The sequence below is a fragment of the Vespa crabro genome, chromosome 8 (genome assembly GCF_910589235.1).
Source record: "Vespa crabro chromosome 8, iyVesCrab1.2, whole genome shotgun sequence".
In the NCBI taxonomy this organism is placed as follows: Eukaryota; Metazoa; Arthropoda; class Insecta; order Hymenoptera; family Vespidae; genus Vespa; species Vespa crabro.
Genome location: NC_060962.1, coordinates 9,110,088 through 9,131,029, shown reverse-complemented (window position 1 = coordinate 9,131,029; position 20,942 = coordinate 9,110,088). Strand labels below are relative to the sequence as shown.

The window sequence follows — 20,942 nt, the reverse complement described above, 5'->3', positions numbered from 1 at the left end:
TAGAGTGCGCCACCGTAAAATGCTCCTATGGTAACAAGATTTTAGATTTCGTCGATAACGTAGTATATCTTCCTATTTACTCTTTCGAATTAACCCGCCGACTCTAATCTTTTTCTCGATAATTTTATAATTATCACGATCGACGATAACACTATCTACGCGTGTCAATTAAATTCTATCGTTTTCGAACATTTACTCGCACAGACTTTTCAACGTATATCTCTATCGTCATTAATAAAATTTATATATATATATATATATATATATATATGTACATAATTTTGCAGCTATATTTTTATTAACCAACAAAATATAACAACTGAACAACTTACACTAAATATATGAGGATTATTATATTACGTTGCGCTATACATATGTGTTAAGACTAATCAAAGTAAACTATGCGATATGTAGCAATTAGCGTTAGAGAACTTTTACATATCCATTTGGTATTCTTATAAAACTGAAATTCGTTCTTGGTGGTTTAAAAATAAATAACTCCCTTTTTATAACATACATATGTTTTAGTATATTAGAGAAAAAAGCATTTTTCAAAGTTTCTCTATTAATCCACGACGCTGAGAACGTCAACGCAGAGAACGAATCGAATCGTGAAACACCACTTATACACGTCGTCCGATCTATTGAAACAGACTCTTTTGTTTACGCATAACAACTATATTATGATGATCGAACAGGTACAAATACAACTTAATTAAACTATTAATACGCAAAAAACTTAAGCACTTCAGATAATACAATATGGCAAAATTATTTCTTGTGCGACAAGGGAGGAATGTTCATAGTTAAAACATAAATACAATCGATTGATTCAAAATTGTGAATCTTGTTAAATCAACAAATTTTAAGGTATGCTTCCACTTCCATGATCAGTCATTTTGTTTCTTTTTCTTTCTTTTTCACTTTTCCGTCATTTCTATTTTCATAAATAAATCATTAAATCGACGCAACTGAATCTCTGTGAATAGCTTTATAAAATTTCTTTTATATTAGCATTTCTTAACGTGCCGACAATACTCGTCGGATATTTCTTTGCTTTGGTATCCCTTTGCACACCATGCCCTTGTATTTCTGTAAATTGAATAGAGATATCTGTGTCGTGTGGATGATATATAATGTGTTACTTGTATTCCATACCTTACAATTACATTTTTTCTTTTTTTTCTTTTGTATATAAAAGTACAAAACATATATCGTGGCAGTCCAAGCATTTTTTGCATGATAGATGACATTACATCGTGTATGAAAAATGAATTGTTATAAGTCGCACGAGTGCTAAAGTGCAGTACTTTTCAGGGTCGGGGGCGGAATGGGTTTTATAATTTATTCGCAGAATTCTAACAAACGTAAGAAAAGATCAGAGTTTTCTTTTTAATTTACTATCTGGCAAATTTCATATCGATCAACCCGTCTTTTTGGTAGTTGATCCTTATGTCAACAAAGTTACGTTTGACGATAAAACGTAAATAAAAGTTTAATTATATGTTTGATAAATGATTAATGAAAAAAAGAAAAAAAAATGACCGACCCAGTTTCCCTATCGTGATATATACATGCGTCTAGTGCTCGTCAGGAAGTAAAAAAGCGCACTATATGAATTATCGACGTTTACAGATTGAAGCAATGACCAATATATATATATTATATATATATATATATATATATATATATATATATCGCGTCGCTTTAATTTTAATGTCTTTTTAACGTACAAATGTATTTTGCTTATAGAATGATACGCATTTTAAAAATTTTTATTATCTCTCCTCTTCATTTTCCTTTTCCTCGTTTTCTCTTTTCGATTACGTGTACGTTTGAAAAATTTTTTAAGAATATATCGACGTATCAAAATGTATATTGTTAAGTTATCAAATCTTATTATTTATTAATGTTAATCCGATCATAGAGACGACTCCGCTGATACTGGTTTTTCTTTCTTTCTCTATTAATTATAAGTGGAGAAGGCAAAACTTTTTTTTGTCTTTTCTTTCTTTCCTTTTATACGCATAACATTCTACCTGAGACTAATTGCACTTTCTTCCTTTGTAATAATGATCGCACGCATTTCCAACTTACAAACGGATTATCTTACGAAAATCACAGAGAGTTTCATTGGGGCTTCGTGTGTTCATCGACAGATTGATTATGCATCCTAGAATTGATCGATCGTAAAATACTATTTTCTTTATTATTATTATTATTATTATTATTATTATTATTAATACTAATTTATATTATTTTTACTCTTATCTTCATTTTTATTCATTTATTTATTATTTTTTTTTTTTTTTTGATAACCTCGAATACGTCTCGGCCGGAAAGAACAGTTTGGTCATTGCGATATTTTCAAGCTATGACTACTTATTTAAAGCTGCATCGGACTTTTTTTTCTTTTTTTTTTTTAATTTTTTTTTTTTCCCCTTCTTATCTCCGTCGAAGAATTTCCGAGAGCCGCACACGTTGTATTACAAACAAGAATCAACAAGAATCGTGAACTTTTATATTGGTGTCACGTATCGAACACGTTATTTATCGTTGATAAAATAATCTCGGAAGATCAAAAGGGACTCTACGACGTTGGTACGAATCGTTTTTTCTTTTTTTCCTTTTCTTCTTTTTTTTCTTTTTTTCGTTTTTTCTTTTTTTTTCTTTTTTTTTTTTTTTTTTTTACAGGAAGCGTAGTAAAAAATTGAATATTCGTGATATAAGATGGCGTGCCACCCAATGAAACGACTCACGATTTTTTTACACTTGTGCAAAACCGCGAGATCGGGTGCATCCGATATACATACAATATATGTATATAAATATTATCGTTAGATTGAAATGGATACAAATCGAGATGTAGAATACGGTAGGCATATCGTGCGTACGACAAGCTTGTCGGAGAATACGCGAGCCACGATATTAGAATCTTTGGAATGTGTGAGAAGATAATAAATTTGCTTAATCGTATACTTATCTCTAAATACTTCGAAACTATCCTCGAAAATATTTCGTTGCGAGTACATTCCGAACATCCATCGTATTTTCTCGCTCTAAAGAATCTAATCTAAAGGCTGGAACGTTCACGAACTTGGAATGGATAAGAACCTGTTTCAATGTTGATTCAAAGACCTACTGTGTTTCATCGCTAAAAAGGAAAAAAAAGGAAAAAAAAAAAAAAAAAAAAAAAAAAATTCGTTCAAAGTTAATAACGTTAAGAAGAAATATGTCTACGTGTTTTATTTGCCAATCGATTAAACTACCACAACGATACTCGCACTATATAGGCCCATTTTCTTTCGGTAATGAATATTTTTATCGATTGATAACCGATGAAGAGAAACGATGTTTCTTATAAACATCTAATCATATAAATATTTCGACTTCGAACTAAATACTTCGAACTATACGCCTTTACACATTAATTATGTTGATTTCTCCGTTAATAAATTCAGGCGACAAACGGCACCTGCGAAGATAAAGTAGGAACGTACGAGTTTCACGACAACCATTGCATTTTCTAGAAATCTCTAGAAAAGGAAGGACGTTAGTGTACTAACGTATTCCCCGACATCCTTCTTCTCTTACAAAACTTAAGAGAAGAGAGATGGACGCGAAAAAAAAAACGAGAAGGCGAGCTTATCGCCAATTCTTTCCTGTTCTAAACCATTAAAATTGTAAACAAAGAACGTGAGTAAAACACACATACATAGATACATACGCACACGCATACTCTCTCTTGGGAGCCAACGTGAAGGTGAAATCAAATAAAAACGCACAGGGTGTACGCGTGTGTTCGTGTAAGAGAATGTGTGTGAGAGAGATAGGGACAGAGAGATAAAGAGAAAAAATAGCGAGTAGCTTTGAAAGATGGTTGGCTACCGTAAATTAGTACCGTGTAGCCCTATTACGTGATATGCAGGGTCGAGGAGTGCGAGCGATGATGCCGTGCTTGCTGTTGGCTTTTAGGCTAGCGCCCGGAGACAGATATGGGGACGGGTTCCAAGGGAAGGCCACGATACTTGGCGTGAATGCGAAGGAAGTCGTTGCCGCGGTGCTTTCTGCCTCGTGAAATAGACGAAGGGGTAGGAGGTGGTGTACCCTCTTGGTTGAGTGCCCTCACCTGACAGGGGTCATGCCTCGCCAAGAAGTGCTCCAAGGTGTCCCACCCACCGCCCACTCTCACCATCATGTGTCTTCCTTTCAGAAGCTGCGAACACACGTATTTATAAAGCGTTCTCGTTAATTATTATTGCTACTATAATTACCGTTGTTATTATTATTATCATTATTATTATTGTTATTATTATTATTATTATTATTATTATTGTTGTTGTTATATTAGCAGTTGCATATCCGTGCATCGTTAAAATCATCGATAATGATGTAAACTTAGTCTACCCTTATAAACACGTTGCGCCCTGCGATGTGATATCGACCCTCTCCAACTTTTCGTACTTTCAATCTCGAGCATTTACCAGATGGACATTGACAAAGCCTTTGAACGGCTTCCGTAACTCTCCGCACCTGAACACATATAGATAATATAAGGTAAGGGTCACGATCACGATTCTTAGAAAAGCAAAAAAGAAGAAAGAAAATAGAAAAATTCGTTCATTATTTAGCCCTTCCTCTTTAAGAATAATAATATATAGACCTTGCGATCGAGTTCCGTGATCGGTCCGGTGTATTCCGGAGGTTCTGCCGGCGATTGCGTTGGAGATGGCGAACTAGTTGGCGAGGGTGACGGCGATGGAACGTCATCGGGATCCTCAACGCTACCACGAGACCATTCGTCCTCCGTGGTATCGCTAGGTACTCCATCGCTACCGGCTGGTCCATTATCGCTAACGGATCGTCTCATTTCGGGTTCGTGAGTGGCACCGGTTGTTGGATCCAACCAACGATTCGTCATATCCGCTACTTCTGACGTTGAACTATACAAAAATGGAAGAAATTAATAAACGTTATAATTCTGGCGTTAAACCGGAGACACATTTTTCCTACTCACCTACTGTGCTTAATCTTTTCAGTTTGAGGCCGGGGCGTTGCCGTAGGCGAGGGAGATGCGAATTGCCAAGAGACGAGACTACTGTGAGAAATTCCACTGTCCGAGAGACAACGAAGATCTCGTTCTTGCTCGGCGATTTCTCTTTCCAGTTGTACGAGACCAGGTGGTTCCAAAGAATACCTAGATGCCAATCTAGCTACTTCCAATAGGCAGAGTACAACATTGCGTGGTTGCCCATGTAAAACTACGAAACACGGAAATAGAAAAATATAACATTGAAATTTTACATCCTTCTTCGACGTATAGATATAGTGAATGACATAATTCACTCACCAAGATCGTCGCTTTCGAAAAGAAGATTCTCGTGTACGCCTAAACGACGACAAAATTGTATAAAGTTTTCCATATTGTCGCGAGAGAAGAAGCTACGTCTTGCTGCATTCTCCCAACAGCGTCCTCTTATTACCGGTATCGGCTGGAACAAAGAGAATCCCAAAAGTCACTCAGCATATATTATTATTAGAATTAGAAGAAAGGTAGGAAAAGTAGTAGACTCACCCCTTTCGCCTTACCAGCGTCGACGGCCGACCTGGCCTTTTCCTGTATAACTTTTGCCAATCGGCAAACCACCACGCCATTATCCAACGTATCGAAAAAGTTATCGCCCGTAATATAATCGACGTCTGAAACATGTCATTGATTTATGATCAAATTTTTGTAAAAGTCGACGTAAAATGATTTGAATTAAATCGACTAGCCCGGCGAAGGGATTATCGTCTTTTTCTGCACAATAGACAACAAGTAGAATCGATCGGAATCCAATGAATTTCTGATGCGCCAGCGGAATTCCTTGATCGGTGCCAAAAGTACACTCGTCACGGGCGTCGTTGATTCATAAGAGTGTCGTCGTTAGATAGAAGCATCGATACGCTGACGTGTCTCTTTTTGGCAAACAAAAAGGAAGGAACGATATTAACTATAGGCGAAGACGAAGAGAAAAAGGAGGACCTCTCCTACTTCCTCCTCCTCTTTCTCCCTTTCCCTAATGTCATCTTCTTCTTTTTCTTGGTCGGAGGACGCGCAAGCGTGGAAAGGAAGGCGTGTATACACGCTCTCGCTTATGCGTAATGCGGCTTTAGGTAACCGTGAAGAAGGGAGAAGTGGCACTCGAAGGAGAGGCACCCGATCGACATCCGGTTGAGTCAGACGAATTGCGATTGTACGAGCTCGGACGGGGCAGGCGTGGGTAAAAGAAAGAAAGAAAGAGAGAAAAATTCATATTCCTTTGCATATCTTGCAAATATTAGAAATATTTATTAATTCATGAGCATTTACGATATCTCCATTTGGTAATAAAATTCAAAATAAATAAATCAAGTAAATTGATATAGAAGCTGGACCGATTGAGAACCACTGGATGTTGAAGCGCGAGATCGCTTTTCTCACGACGTGCCAGCAAGCGAAATGCCGAGAGAAGGACGTTCATCCCTATGCGACGTTTTTCAGAGGTTCTCCATCTTTGTCCCTCTTCTTAACTTCTCCCATTGGGGTGGATCAAATCCGACCTCGAGGATTTAAAACAATGATACGAATTACTTGAACTCGTGCCACGTTATAAAAGAAAAAGGACGGGAGTAGGGTACGTGAGTTGCGGTTAATTAGTAACCATCAAGCCAATTTACTCCTTTCCTTTCACCTTCTTTTGTGGAGAAAAATAGGTGTAGTAGGGAAATTATGCGCAAAATAGGGGACGGGAGGACTCTCTCACGAATATGGTTAAATGCACGCTACAGTTCTTTGAAATAAAGAAGGAGGATGAACTTTTCGTTTAATTTAAGAACAAAAGTTACGAGTCACGCGTATAATTTTTCTTTTTCAATCTACTTTTCTTGCCCTTTAGAATTTTACAATTTGGACATTTCTGTTTCAATATCGTCTATCATAAAAAGCGAGAACACGATCGACACTTTTCTTTTAATGCGTATAGCCACATATATATATATATATATATATATATGTATATATATTTCCGACAGCTGACTCGGGTTTACAATTTTCTCAGAGCGACCTCATTCTTCCCGCGAGTTTTGCATTCCCTCGAGGTCGGCTTAACAATAAGAAACAGCCACGCGTGCATTCTCACTGAATGTCGTTCACCGAAATTTTTCTTCCCATTACTCGCGTACTTTTTCCTTCGAAAAAATAAAGAAAAAAGAAAAAAAAAAAAAAAAGAAGAAGACTTTAATGTGTCCCTCCTATATACATGTATGAATTTTTTCTTTGAGTAAAGAGGTCATATCAAAAAGAAAAAAAAAGAAGAAGAAAAAAAAACGGAGAGAAGAAACATAGCCAGGAGTAATTAGATTCGATCTTACGCACTTACTTATCGTTTTGTTGATCCAGTCGGCTAAATCCTCCTGAAGTGGAATTAGTTGTCTGCTTTGGGCTGAGTGCAGTCGTTCGTGATAGAATTCAGCGTACTCCTCTTCTTCGGGAGATGGTCTAGGTACATCTGCACGATCGAAGACGGAAACGGAAGATGGTCCCCAGCTGCTGCGATAACGCGTGTGCTGGCTCGAAGGGAATCGATTAGTACCGAAAGACATCCTGTGATTTCTCTTCCTTTCTCTTTCTTTCTCTCTCTCTCTCTCTCTCTCTCTCTCTCTCTCTTTCTCTCTCTTTTCTCTCTATTTATCTCTTTTTGTCTCTATCCCTCTTGCTACCAGGATGATAATGTTCCAAATCGAATGCACCTTCTTTCTCCGTTAAATTATCTTTCTTCTTTCTTCGAGGCCGATCGGTTTTATTCGTTTTAATCGATGCACAAAAATGATGTCGTTGCTTCTTCTTCTTCTTCTTCTCTCCTTTTTGTTCTTATCCAATCGACGATCTGTGCGAACCCTCGTACCTACCGAGTACACGAGTCTAAAGAAAGACAAAAAAGAAAAAAGAAAAAATCACAAAAATCAAATGATCAAAGCTGTGGTGTCTTTTGAATTATCATTATTTTTTCTTTTTTTTTTTTTCCTTTTTTCTATTATTACTCGAAAAATATTTATGTTAGAAATGTCAAACGAAGGACTTTTAAGATTGTAGGTGATTTTTGATCTTCTTTCTTCATCTTTTTCTTTTTTTTTTTTTTTCTTTTTTCTTTCTTTTTCCCTCTTTTTTATCTCTCATCTAGCGAAGAGACATCGCAGCTAACGGAGCTGGAGATGGCCTTTGGAGGTTAACCGGTAACGGTCGATTTCCACGGGCTTTGTGTCCAACGGCACGTCGAATGGACGAACGAATGAACGAACGAATAAAGGAGAAGCAAACGAAGGAAGAAAGGAAGAAAGAAATAAGAAATCGAATCGTGAATACGAATATGAAAAAGCTCCTTTCGATTATCGAATATACTATGTATAATTCGTTCGTTCAAGTTGGACGTGCTAACGCATAATTTTTTCTTCTTTTTTTCTTTTTTCCTTCTACCAAGTAAATTTACTTATGTAGCAAACAGTCCTCTTAAGAGTCAATTCAACGATCGATACCTTGCGCACTTTGTGGACTTCAATGATTCGATAAAAGATACGAATTAAATCTTTACGCAATACATATCCTATTTTGTCGAGACTTATGACCATTTGTTCTTCTTTTTCTTTTGTTTTTTTTCTCTTCTTTAATCAAATAAACAACTGATAACTCGTCCATTGTTATTGTCTTTTGCATATATCAAAAAAAAAAAAAAAAAAAAAAAGAAAAAAAGAAAAAAGAAAGAAGAAGAAGAAAAAAAGAACGCATGCGTATATGCATAAGGAGAAATCGAGTAGGTAGATTATCCTTCGACATCGATCCATGAATATGTCATTCTTCGCCACGCTATAATGCGATACTGTCGTAAACAGGTGACATAATTCTCATATTTTTTTCCATTACAAATCGCGGAGGTAGACAGTATTACGAACCTGATGGGCCCATCTCGATTATCTAATATGTAATATTATTTATTTATTCCTTAATTTCCATCCTATTATCCGTTTCACGGATTGATTCGATCGAATAGTAACAAAAAAAAGGAACAAAAAAAATAAGAAAAAAAAAAAAACCGACGTGAATGAATATGCATGAAAGTATTATGTTACTTCTTCGTAAGAAATCCATATGCATCTTAAAAATACTTCACCCTTTTTGTTACGTAAACGATGCAAGCTGGAGAAAAAAGGGGTAGCGAGGAACAAAATGAAAGAGAAAAAGGGGTTGCGATAACAATGATAAAGAGCGCTCGACAAGACATAGGTATTATATATTCTTTTATATATTTTATATTAACAACGCTATCTCTTATCGTATATTTTTATATAATAAAAAAAAAAAAATGAAAAAAAAAAGAAGGAATGAACTGCGGTATGAATAAACAAGTAAATAAATAAACTGTGCACTCCCTTCAATCGAAGTAACACCGACATATCCGATAATTTGCAGCAAATATCATAGACCTTTGTTGCTGAAACATTCCTATGGTATATTTTTACATAAAAAAAGAAAAAAAAAAAAGAAGAAAAAAATAGGAAATACGAAACAAGTCCTTATCAATAAATAAACTGTACCGTTCTAAATGAAGTAACTTTGACGTATCCAATGATTTTCAGCGAGTATAATAGACTTTTATACGCGTTACGTTAGAAACAAAATTTTTACACAGAAAAAACTGAACTCCGACGAGGACGACTCTTTATTTGATAAATGAATGGAAACCTCCTGAACGAAATAAACTCTAATGAATCCAATGATTTTCAGCGAGCATAATAGATTTTTTTATACGCGTTGCGTTAGAAACACGATCCTATGGTATATTAAAGGAAAAAAAAAAAAAAAAAAAAAAAAAAAGGAACGAACCGTATAAGGTATAACTTTATTAATAAATAAATAAATAAATTGGACAATCTCTTAAGCGAAGTAACACTGACGTATCCGGTGATTTGCAGTGGGTATCGTAGACACACGTATACGTGACATAAAGTCAACGACCATCTAACGATCGAGTTTAATCGGAGGAAGAGCAACGAGTTGCATCGCGCGTTCGCTCGTGCAGCTTCAATGAGCGCGAGCGACACGGCCTATAAAACGGTCTCGGGGGAGAAATAATAATCAGAGAAGGATAGACCATTTAAAGAAGAAGAAGAAGAAGAAGACGAAGAAAAATAATAATAATAAGAAGAAAAGTAGCCATGAGAAGGCACGAACGGAGAGTAGTCCATCATCGGTACGAGTTTTACGAGTGCGTAGGCGTTACCCTTCTCAAGCACCCAGAAGCTCTACTAACGCAATTAGATTCCGTAATTGTCGCTTCGTTCAAAGACGATGATAGATCATTTCATCTACGTTTCGATCATTTTTCTATTATTCCTACGGGAAGTTTTAAAATTATATATCCAATATACAGGACGTGACTCTTATTCTTCTATTTAATATTCTTGGATATGTGAATGATATATTACATATACGACACGTGTTATATAGCTTTTTCTTAAAATCATATAGAACTTTTATCATGAGACCTTTTTTTTTCTTCGAATTTCAAACTCCTATCATATGATATTATTGAAGAAATTTCGTTGTACATAAATTATACGGGTTTTAAAGGAAAAAGCGTATTAGCAAGAAAAAGAGAAAAAAAAATGGGATATATCTTTTCAATGGAAAATATCGATGTTTCATCCGTCCATGTCCCCTATTTCTCCGAGTGATTCTTTACTTTGACTATCGTCATCGTGAACGGATCATGTGAAGCAATCTAACGTGGGATTCAATGCAAACGGGTATCCGCTGTTTATATTATTGTGATTTTTACAGGCGGCACGCGTGCGAGCATGGGTGGCCAACGCGCGAATCTCCTTCTCTCTTTCAGCGCGTTTCCGCAAAAGGAACCGATAATATCGCGTGATCGTTCGCGAATCATCGACAGGAAAAGAAGAAAAAAAGAAAAAAAAAAAAAAAGAAAAAATTAAAAAAAAAAAAAGGAACGATCGAATGAAAAAAAAAGAAAAAGAGAGAGAGAGAGAAGTATTCTTTGCCAGGAGGTGAATCGATCGAGCGAGAGCAAACCTGGCCTGGACGATTTCTTTAATTATCGTGTCATGTAATAACCGAGCTTTCGATCGGCCTTTTTTTCCGAGTTACTTCGCCGCAGGATTTAGGGCACGTCATCGAGACGTAACACGTATGTACGTATGCATATATGTATGTATGTAGGCGTTCTTGTAAAATAATGCTATTTGCATACCTGCAAGAGAACACAGGAGATCGATTTCGTTCGAACGATACAATTTCTTAAATTAATCGAATATTTTCACATCTATTCGTATAGACGCATAAACACATATACACTTGTGTGCGCGCGCGCGTGCATGTATGTATATGCATATGTATGAAAACGAAAAAGTTTCGTAAAATGTTACGAACGAATTGGACCATGTCGTAAACGAGGCGAGAAGAGTCGAAGAACTTTCGTTATTATGCAAATAACGTAAATGATCCAATCGAGTGTTCTGCACCCTGTGCTTCCATACATAAATGAAATTCGTTAAACAAAAAAAAAAGAAAAGAAATAAGAAGAAAAGAAAAAGATAAATATATATATATATATATATATATATAAATATATATACATATATTTATGTTACAGTCGTTAATTGGCATTAGTTAGGATCAGAAAACATAGAAAACGTAGAAAAAAAGAAAGAAAAGAAATTTCGATAAGATCGAAAGAAACAGACGAATTAAGTGAGATGGTCGAAATCATAATTCGCAACGAGATGAGAAAAAGAATGGCTTTTTTTAAACTGTGGTAATATGTGCCGTCGACGATAATAAGAAGACTAAAGTAACGTTAATAAGTAACAGTTTTGGAGCGTGACCATCACGGCAAGGCGTGTGTGTATATACAACGTTAGAAGGTGTTCCGCTAATAAAAGGAAAAAGAGAGAGAGAGAGAGAGAGAGAGAGAGAGAGAGAAGGACTGATGAATAAGGTGAAACCATCAGCTTCTCTCTTTCTCTCTCATTCTTTAGCGTCTCTAGAAAACCTTTCGGAGATTCTCTTCCTTTTATTCAGACTCCCTGAGGGCTCGTTTCTCGTCGTACGATCAACGTCGTCGTGCCCCGGCAAATAAGTATCATTAAATCCTTATGCCTTCTTGTACATACATATATACATACATACATATATACATACATTCATGCTTGCACCTCTATTGTATGCTTGTGTATGTGCGCGCGCGTGTGTGATTACAAAGTTGCCTTTTTCGCAAAGAACATTCTTTCATTTTGTTTCTTTCCTTCTGTTTTTTTTTCTGTCATTTGTTGTTGTTGTTGTTGTTGTTGTCGTTTTAACTGCAAAACAAGTTGTTTTACAGAAAAAAACGAATGACCCCACACAAAAAGGCGTAGTAGTAACGACTTTGTGTGTCGAAGCATGTAATTGGATATTGAAAGAAATTTACGAGGAAAAAAAAGAAAGAAAAAAATCAATGTTTAAATTCAAACGTCAACATTTTGTATGCGTGTGTTTTTTTGTTTTGTTCTGTTCTTTTTTGTTTTGTTTCCCTCTCCCCCTTCCCCGCCACTATATAGAAAGTAACGATTTTATCGGTCGTAGATTTAACCTAACGACTTCGATATCTGTATGTTTTCCACTTGAAGTCGTCGTGAACGAAAGTGATAGAGGTAAGCGTGGCTTTTAAAATAACAAGCCAATGTCAGCCGATAGATAAATTTGTGTCGAGAACGTACACTCGATATTAAATTCTTCTTTCGTTTTTTTCTTTTTTAATTTTTAGAATTTAACAGAACTCTTTAGTAAATTGTACAGGCCAATATATTCGTCGTTTTCACGAACGAAATTAACGATAATTCCAAATATAACTCGACGAGATAGATAGTCCAATTAATTTTTTATCGATTATTATATAGAATTTTTTTTTATACGTAAGTTTAAAAGAATGTGTCTTATCATTGACGAGATTATTTATAGAATCGAATCGATTAAAGATTATAAACGCAATTTTTTCTTTACAATTCAATTTGAAAGATGATTGAGTAATCAATTACCGTGTTATGTATTTTGACGTAGAACAAGGGAGAAAGAAGAGAAAACTAAATTGTAGGAGACAGGCCATTGTCCGACGCCTTATAAGTTCTTTAATGCCTTTACGTCGGTCGTACAAAACGAAAGAAAGAGAAAGACGGAGAGAAAGAGAGAGAGACAGAGAGAGAAAGATGCAAGTAAGAAAATAAACGGGTAAAACGGTCGGAGGCTTTAGTCGAGCGAATATCCACACAACGCAAGATCTAGCGTGCTTGATATCTTGTCACGTGAGATAGTTAATCTACGATTGGTCATCAAGAAAGATCCTCGTTAAACTTGTTTCGAGAATCGTCGAATGACGTTTCTTAGAACGTAAAAAAAAAAAAAAAAGAAAAAGAAGAAAAAAAATAAGGCGTTATTACATCCTCGATTTCTCGTTAAATGTAATTGATCTGCTTTTACATTATACATTTTCCATGTACAATGTCGGTCGTTTCCTCGCGCTTAGAATTTCTTTTTCTTTTTCTTTTTTCTTTTTTTTATTTTTTCTTTTTTTCTTATAAATTTTACTATCGATAAAGATGTTAATTAAAATGTCAATTAAGATACAATTCAATTGAAATTAATTAAGCATATTCGGTTCTTTCACGGATTAATTTAATTTATTTTCCCTTTTATTTTCCATTTAACGTATAAAATTCAGACTTGATTTAATTGCTATCGAGATTGAAATGAAGAGGCTGACTTTGTGCAATAATAACGTGACCTCTTTATTCATATTCTCTCTCTCTCTCTCTCTCTCTCTCTCTCTTACTCTCTCGCTCGGATGAAAATAAACAAACGTTGTCGAATATAATAACGTCAAAGTGATAGCTCGACGACGACAACGCTGAAAAATAAATCAAAAATCAAGAAGGTTGGAGCGGAGAAGAGAGAGAGAGAGAGGGGGGGGGAGGGGAGAGAGGTCGAAGTATAATTTCATTGCGTAATTATCTGCTCGATAATAACGAAGCTTACCATTATAACAAATAAGAAGAAATTTTCTTGAAGTGTCAACGCCTGAATCGATCGACCGACTTGCACGAATTAACGAATGCTATATATTCGTGATAATTAACAAGTGTGCATTAGACGACCTCGTGTTCTTCACGATAATAAACTTAACGAACACAGACCGTCATACGTAAAATATTTAAATCGTCTCGTGTTTAGACAATTGTAACTTGTAAACACATACGCACTATGTGCTTATGTAATATATTATACAAAAATGTATATTTTTTATAACACTAAGAAGAGTTGATTATATGAAACGTTTAACGTCATTTTCATTACGAGCGTCGTTTATCTTGAAAATAAGAAAAAAAAAAAAAAACAGAGAAAGAGAGAGAGTATATGACACGTAAAGGAATGGAAAAGAGAAGAAACGAATTGATTTAGATAAAAGCGGAACGATACTACGTAAAGTCGTGGATCGATACGAAACGGAGTACATGCTGGATTAAACGATTCCGTCGTGTTTATCTTAAAACCTAAGCGGCATTCGAATATGCACGCTTTGCATCCGGCAGGTAATTAACCGCGTTACGGAAGAGGGCTACTCGTGAAGAGTTCGCAAATGCGAGTGGCTAGACCGATATATGTACGTCTGTATATATATATATATATACATATATATATATATATGGCAAAGTATGTAAGAGAGAAAGAGAGAGAAAAAAACGTAGACGCATGTTTGCTTTTCCCTCGAGCTCCCGTTATTTGCGGCGAAATTCAACGCGATGTTGTATACATACATGCCTATAGGGACACGATCAATCAACGAGATTATGCGAACTGGTAGTATATTCTCCCATTTTTGTTTATTCTTCGAGGAAAAATGATGAAATCGATTTATGAAAGACAAATTTTTGTTATCTTTTTTTTTTCTTTTTTTTTTTTTTTTTTTCAAAAAATTCATCGACAATTCGACTCGTCGACTCTCGACGACGTCTCTCAAAGTGGCCGCCATTTCAACTTGACAATTTTTTTCTTTTCTCTTTCTTTTTCTTTAGCAATAAAATGCAACGGTACGTACATACGATGTGCACGAAATTCAAAAAGGAGAACTGCATACATATGTACGTCGATCGCATTTAATAACGGTAAAGTAATGCAACGCATGACCATTCGAAAGGAAGAAGATAAACGATACACTTTTCTCCGTCCTCCTCTCTATCTCTCTCTCTCTCTCTCTCTCTCTCTCTCTCGCGGAATCTTTATAATATTAGAAAACACGTTTTACAACGTGTCATCCCCTTGCTACATACATGCAAAAAGGGTGGAACAGGTTTGACACGCTAGGAGACAAGATTATTACCAGCGTGCAACACTTGACACGGAAAAAAGTAACATATTTCTTTTTCTCTCTCTCTCTCTCTCTCTCTTTCTCACACACACACACACACACACACACATATACACATATTGTGTCACGAAAGGGCGCGGACGAATTTCTATCGAAGAAGAAAGCAGGAAGCCACCACAGTTATTATTACCATACAATAAACAGGGATACCACGATAAGCGAAAAGTCCTAATAGATCAAGATTGAAAGGAGACAACGAAGGAAACAGACGAAACAAAATATTGCCGAACGACAAAAAAAGAAAAACAAAGAGAGAGAGAGAGAGAGAGGGAGAGAGATGGAGGACGAAAAGTAAGAAGGAAATAAAGACAAAGTAAAGGTTAGAATAGTATCGTTAAAGAGTAAATTAATCTTACCCGAAATATCCCAAGGTACATCGCTCCTGGTTTCGATAGATTTGAAAGGTAGTCCTTGGTCGTCCTTCGAGAGGGATTCGTTCAATCGAGACAAATTATTCCTACGTCTATTTAAGTCGAAAGAAGACGTAGAAGTACGGGACGACGAGAGGGAGAATTTTTTATTTGAGAGGAATTAACCGATCGGCCGGTGTTCGTGTGACCGTGCAGCCCCTTTGCCGACGACAACTGCCGAGAAGACGACGACACTGCCCGAATCCGAGTGCCGTCCCAAGTTCGTCGAGGCAAGCACAGAGGCACAAGTCGGCTCTAAACCGAACGCGAGAACGCGCCACGGCGAACGCTGCTGGAGATGTTCGCTGACTGCTGTGGTTGTTGGTGGGGGGAGAGAGTACACCATAGTAGGGGAAACTCTCGACCGACGACCGAAGGGAAATACACGTTCATTTTTAGCAAAGGCTTCGAGTCGTGCTCGAACGAACAATAAATGTATTATTATTATTGTTGTTATTATTATTATTATTATTATTATTATTCTTGCGAACGTCCTCCTATCTATTTATCTCTCTTTCTCTTAACGTCCTTCGACATCTTTCCTCTTCGTTACGATTTAAGTATTTATAGAAATAAAATTATCCCTTTTTTTTTCTTTCTTTTCTTCTTCCATTTATCACAGAAGATTTATAAGAAGTATCAATGAATACGCGTAAAATGTTACGGAGAAGAGAATCGTTTCGTTTATCAAGCACGTGCCTCGTCGAGCACAATTCTAAAGGTCGTCATTAGCAGTCGAAACGTAGTTTGCCAATGAAAAAAGATATTTAACGAGCACTTTTTTATTCACCCTTTGGCAGCACGGTGTGACCTTCTCTTCTACATCCTCCCTACCTCTCTCTCTCTCTCTCTCTCTTTCTTTTCTTGTAGTATTGTATAGCGGTCGACAAGTAGACACCACGTGCAGTGGTCGGCCAGCCGGCGTGGCAGCCAGGAAACGAGCGAGAGTCGGTCGTGCAACGCAAAAAATAAAGAGAAAAAAGGAAGAAAAAGTAAAAGAATAAAAAAGCAGTTCACGCACACGCATCTGCTTCTCCACCACCCACACCAGCCGCCTAACTTCCCCTCGACCCTCGGCCACGCACATTTCGAAAGGAAATCCCCTCCCCCGCTAGTCCCCTTCTCTTCTCTGTCTCATTCTCGCTCACTCTCGAGGGAACCTCTTAAATCAATACTCGCCTGCCTCCGAAGAGAGTATCTTCCCGAATGATCTCTCTCTCTCTCTCTCTCTCCCTCCCTCTCTCTTCCTCATCCTCCCCTTTCTCGTCCTTTCAGCCTTGCCCGAAAACGATTAACGACCGACTTGTCCTATACTCACTCGTGTCATCTCGAGAGACGATGAAAAGGCGTGCTCGATTGGTCCTCACTGTTTCTGTCGTTTATATTCCGATAATAGAGGCATATTGATTTGCGATGAGGTCCATAATAATAATAAGCTGTCTGCCAAGAGACCACGGGAACCAAGTGCTTTCGTTTAACTCGAGGTTTTATCCTTTTAAAAGACCACGATACTTTTCCCACGAAATCGTCACGATTTAAAGGATTTTTTATCTTTCTTTCTTTCAAGCGCGAGGCTTAAGTTTAATACAACGAGCACGATGAAAAGTTTCTTCCTAAATTATCAGTTATAAGACATACGTATGTATATATATATATATATATTATATCTCATCCAAGAATTTTCAAACGATCGATAAAACTGGTAATAATCTGTGCATGGTGGAGCTTTGAACGAAATCTACAAAGCACGCTATTATATCTTTCCTTCTGTCCCTGGTACCGATAGATTTCCAATGCAAATTCTTTTTTTAGGAAGAATTTTAAGAAATACAATCTAGTAGTCATCGTCTTCGTCCTTTTGCATTCGTGACTTTGTTAAGCTAATAAGAAGATATCGTTCACGGACGATTTACGTTCTATTCTTCCAAACACTGCTTATTTATGATTAGAAATTTAGATTTTAATTATACTCATATATATGTGTATATATATATATATATATAACGGATAGGAAAGTATATCGTAGCTTCGATAATTTTATCTGCGTAACGAGCGGCGTCGTACGTGAAAGCGTAATTTCTAATATCGTCTAGGAGAATACGATTAATGAGAATACAAACGAATTAGAATCGATGACCCATTTCAATCGTTTATAACGGATTAATACTAATATATCTCTGTGTGGTTATTTTAATAAAGCTTTTATTTTAGGACTGTAAGAAGAAAAAGGAATAAGAAATGACAGTATGTAAAAAAGAACGCCAGTACGTAAAAAAAAGAAAAAAGAAAAAGAAAGAGAAATGGAAAAGGTTTGCGTTCCATAAGATTTTAAGAGCACTATAATGATACGCTCCTAACTGTACATCGATATTGTACAATTAAGAAATTATTGTAATTAATACAAACGATATCATCTCTATATGTATATACATAGATGATACATATATGTATGACACGCAACGATAAAAATTTATATTGCAAGTGTATCTCTTACATTATCAAAGCATAAATAAATATGAGATTTTGCAAATTCGTCTAATTAATTGATGTTAGTTATTTACGTGACAATATATTGATATAATATTTAAGAGAATAATTGTATATATTTAAAATTGCCGCTGAAGAATTTTCGCATTACGGCGATCGTTGCGCCACTCGTGGATTTCACATGATTCTGTTTTACCGACATTATTATATTTCTTACGTATTACATATATAAGTGGACGGTGTGAGCTGTTTAAAAACATCTCTCTCTCTCTCTCTCTCTGTATCTCTATTAGAAAATGGATAGATTGAAATGTAATGTTTAAATTGTAATAAGTATATACAAAATTTCATCGATTTGTGGCGATGCATTCTTTATTATTTTTTCTTTAAGTTTTATTTTCTTCTAAAAAAAATCATGTCAAAAAGTGATGTTTGATCGAGTATAATTTACGCGTAAAAAATCCGGAAAAGCTGTGACCTCGCTTAAATCTTTATTCTTACAATGACATCTCGTTCAACAAAATTGTTGATCAAGAATTACGTCTGGACTAACTGTTGACTTAAACGATGTTTTCAATATTTTTCATGAGAGAAAAAAGTTTCATATAGTAGCGTCGCTTGAATTTTGTGACTAAAGCGATAAAGCTCGTAGACCCATTACTGATTTTGAATCAAATTGGTCCTCAGATTTTATTATAATTCATTCGAAACTCAAGGAAACGTTTTGCGATGATTCTATTATTAAAAATAAGGAAATACATATTTAGCCGTTCATGATAATAAATGACTTTTTTCAATTATCTAATTAGTTTTCTTTTGTATTCCGATGAACAAACATCGAACTTATCTTTTTCCATAAATCTAAAATTGAATAATTTATACTTTCATTGATTTTACAATTACTTAAACGACGTATAATGTACTTAAACATTGCATAGCTCGTAACACGCGTTAAATATAATATAATTTAATTTATTATTTCAACAGAGTTAAATTTTGAACTCGCAGTCGTAATATTAACAAAACAGAACATTCTATGGATTAATTAATATTCAAATAGAGTTAAAATTTGTAGTCAATTATCGGATCAGTTTTCAATTTTCAATCTCAATCAAGAGATCTGGAACGACGGTAACTTCATTGTTATGCTTGATTTTTTTATTAATAATAGTAGTAGTAGTAGTATAACAAGATTACGTTAGTCCATGGGTCTCCAAATGAAGCAACCTCCACGTGGTGAGACCTGGGTCGGTAGTACTTGCGATATATCGGAATCTTATGGGATGCAAGTACTACCGAGCGAATGGCTGCTTATTTCTAAATATTTTCTTTTTAATTATATTTGAACACATTGTACCTATATTATACATTGCTAATCACATTTTAATAAGTAATTAAGTTATATAGTATGATGGAAGGATTTATTCGTAAAGAAATTTATGAAATTTTGAAAAGATAATCTTTACGAATTTCTGTCACTCTCAAAAGATATTATTTTATTTGTAAATGTGTCATTACGAAAGTTAAGATTTAATATAGACGACGACAATTTGTAAAATGTTTGTTCTCAAATGTATATAGATTCCGAACGTACGCATTTATTCGACACAATTTTATGTCAAGAGAACGATAGTTTTTTTTAAATTCTAAAAATGTCATCTTGTGATTCGATCTTTTATCTTTCGAATGAATTATTATTGACGAAAATCCATTAAGAATTGCGAGCAAGAAAATTTCTATAATAAATCCTTAGCAAAATCACATTGTCTATGTAGTATTTTGTTTTTCTCGGAGTGGAAACGAGGCAAAAATAGACACGAATTCATTTCCTTCCATTCCAACACATTAAAACTACACGTACCGTATAAATGCCGTAGTTGATTTCTAGAAAATTTTGTCTGAAAATTTACCCACAATTCCGTAGCTATAACAATTCTCGCTATCAACTGTCGTTCTTTTTTACAAAAAACATATCACTTATAATATCTCTTGAGAAAAGCTATTGGCTCATATTTAATAAGAAACAACGCGATTGGTTGATACCGTTTGCTCCTCCTACCGCTAATCTATCCTACGCACTCATTGGCTCCTGGTTATTACCATCTCTTCGCGACGATAGTTATAGCGAACCTCGAAAGGATCAAGAATCGATAATTCTTCTTTGCGTAAACGTGAACTGTTAGGAAATGTGGTTGTTCAGTAAGCTAAAAGTAATTACTAGTGTGTATTAGTCACAATAGGGTAGACAAAAATTCTATTTATTTTTATTCGTAAAAAACATTGATGATCGTCGAAATGGCGCGATAGAAAGAATCGAGTTAATATTTATCCGTATACGTGTGTGCGTGTGTGTGTCTTTTTTTATTCTCCTAATTCAATGAATTATTATGAAATAACTTCAGAAATAATCGTTCTGCTATGAAAATACCTCCAGAATATCGTCGAAGGAAGAGAAGGAAACCGAATAAAAATAAGAATGTCGTCACGAAAGAAAAGAAAGAAATCGATAAAAAAAGTACGATCGACGAACGAAATTCGGAATCGAATTCTA

The 20,942-nt window shown here is 35.5% G+C and overlaps 1 protein-coding gene and 1 long non-coding RNA gene across 4 annotated transcripts in view; one reads left to right on the top strand and one right to left on the bottom strand.

The window, feature by feature from the left end:
* Positions 1–276: 276 nt before the first annotated feature.
* On the bottom strand, positions 277–16,170 carry LOC124426231 (growth arrest-specific protein 2-like). 3 transcript variants are annotated; one of them, XM_046967669.1, is made up of 9 exons: positions 15,851–16,170; positions 7,401–7,942; positions 5,576–5,700; positions 5,351–5,492; positions 5,018–5,261; positions 4,664–4,943; positions 4,408–4,533; positions 4,130–4,216; positions 277–1,092 (listed from the first exon to the last, which is right to left on the bottom strand). In XM_046967669.1, exons 2-9 carry the CDS (start codon positions 7,621–7,623, stop codon positions 1,021–1,023), a joined length of 1,299 nt encoding a protein of 432 aa, XP_046823625.1. In that variant the 5' UTR covers positions 7,624–7,942; positions 15,851–16,170; the 3' UTR covers positions 277–1,020. The 3 variants fall into 3 exon arrangements, with proteins under 3 accessions (XP_046823625.1, XP_046823626.1, XP_046823624.1); XM_046967670.1 differs by having other exon boundaries at positions 277–3,154; positions 15,851–16,169; XM_046967668.1 differs by having other exon boundaries at positions 277–4,216; positions 15,851–16,169.
* A 4,299-nt stretch (positions 16,171–20,469) lies between these two features.
* The window catches only part of LOC124426148, a 7,477-nt gene continuing 7,004 nt past the window's right edge, over positions 20,470–20,942 (top strand). Inside the window, exon 1 of the long non-coding RNA XR_006942662.1 lies at positions 20,470–20,942. This exon is cut by the window's right edge and continues 183 nt beyond it. This is a non-coding gene — a long non-coding RNA (uncharacterized LOC124426148).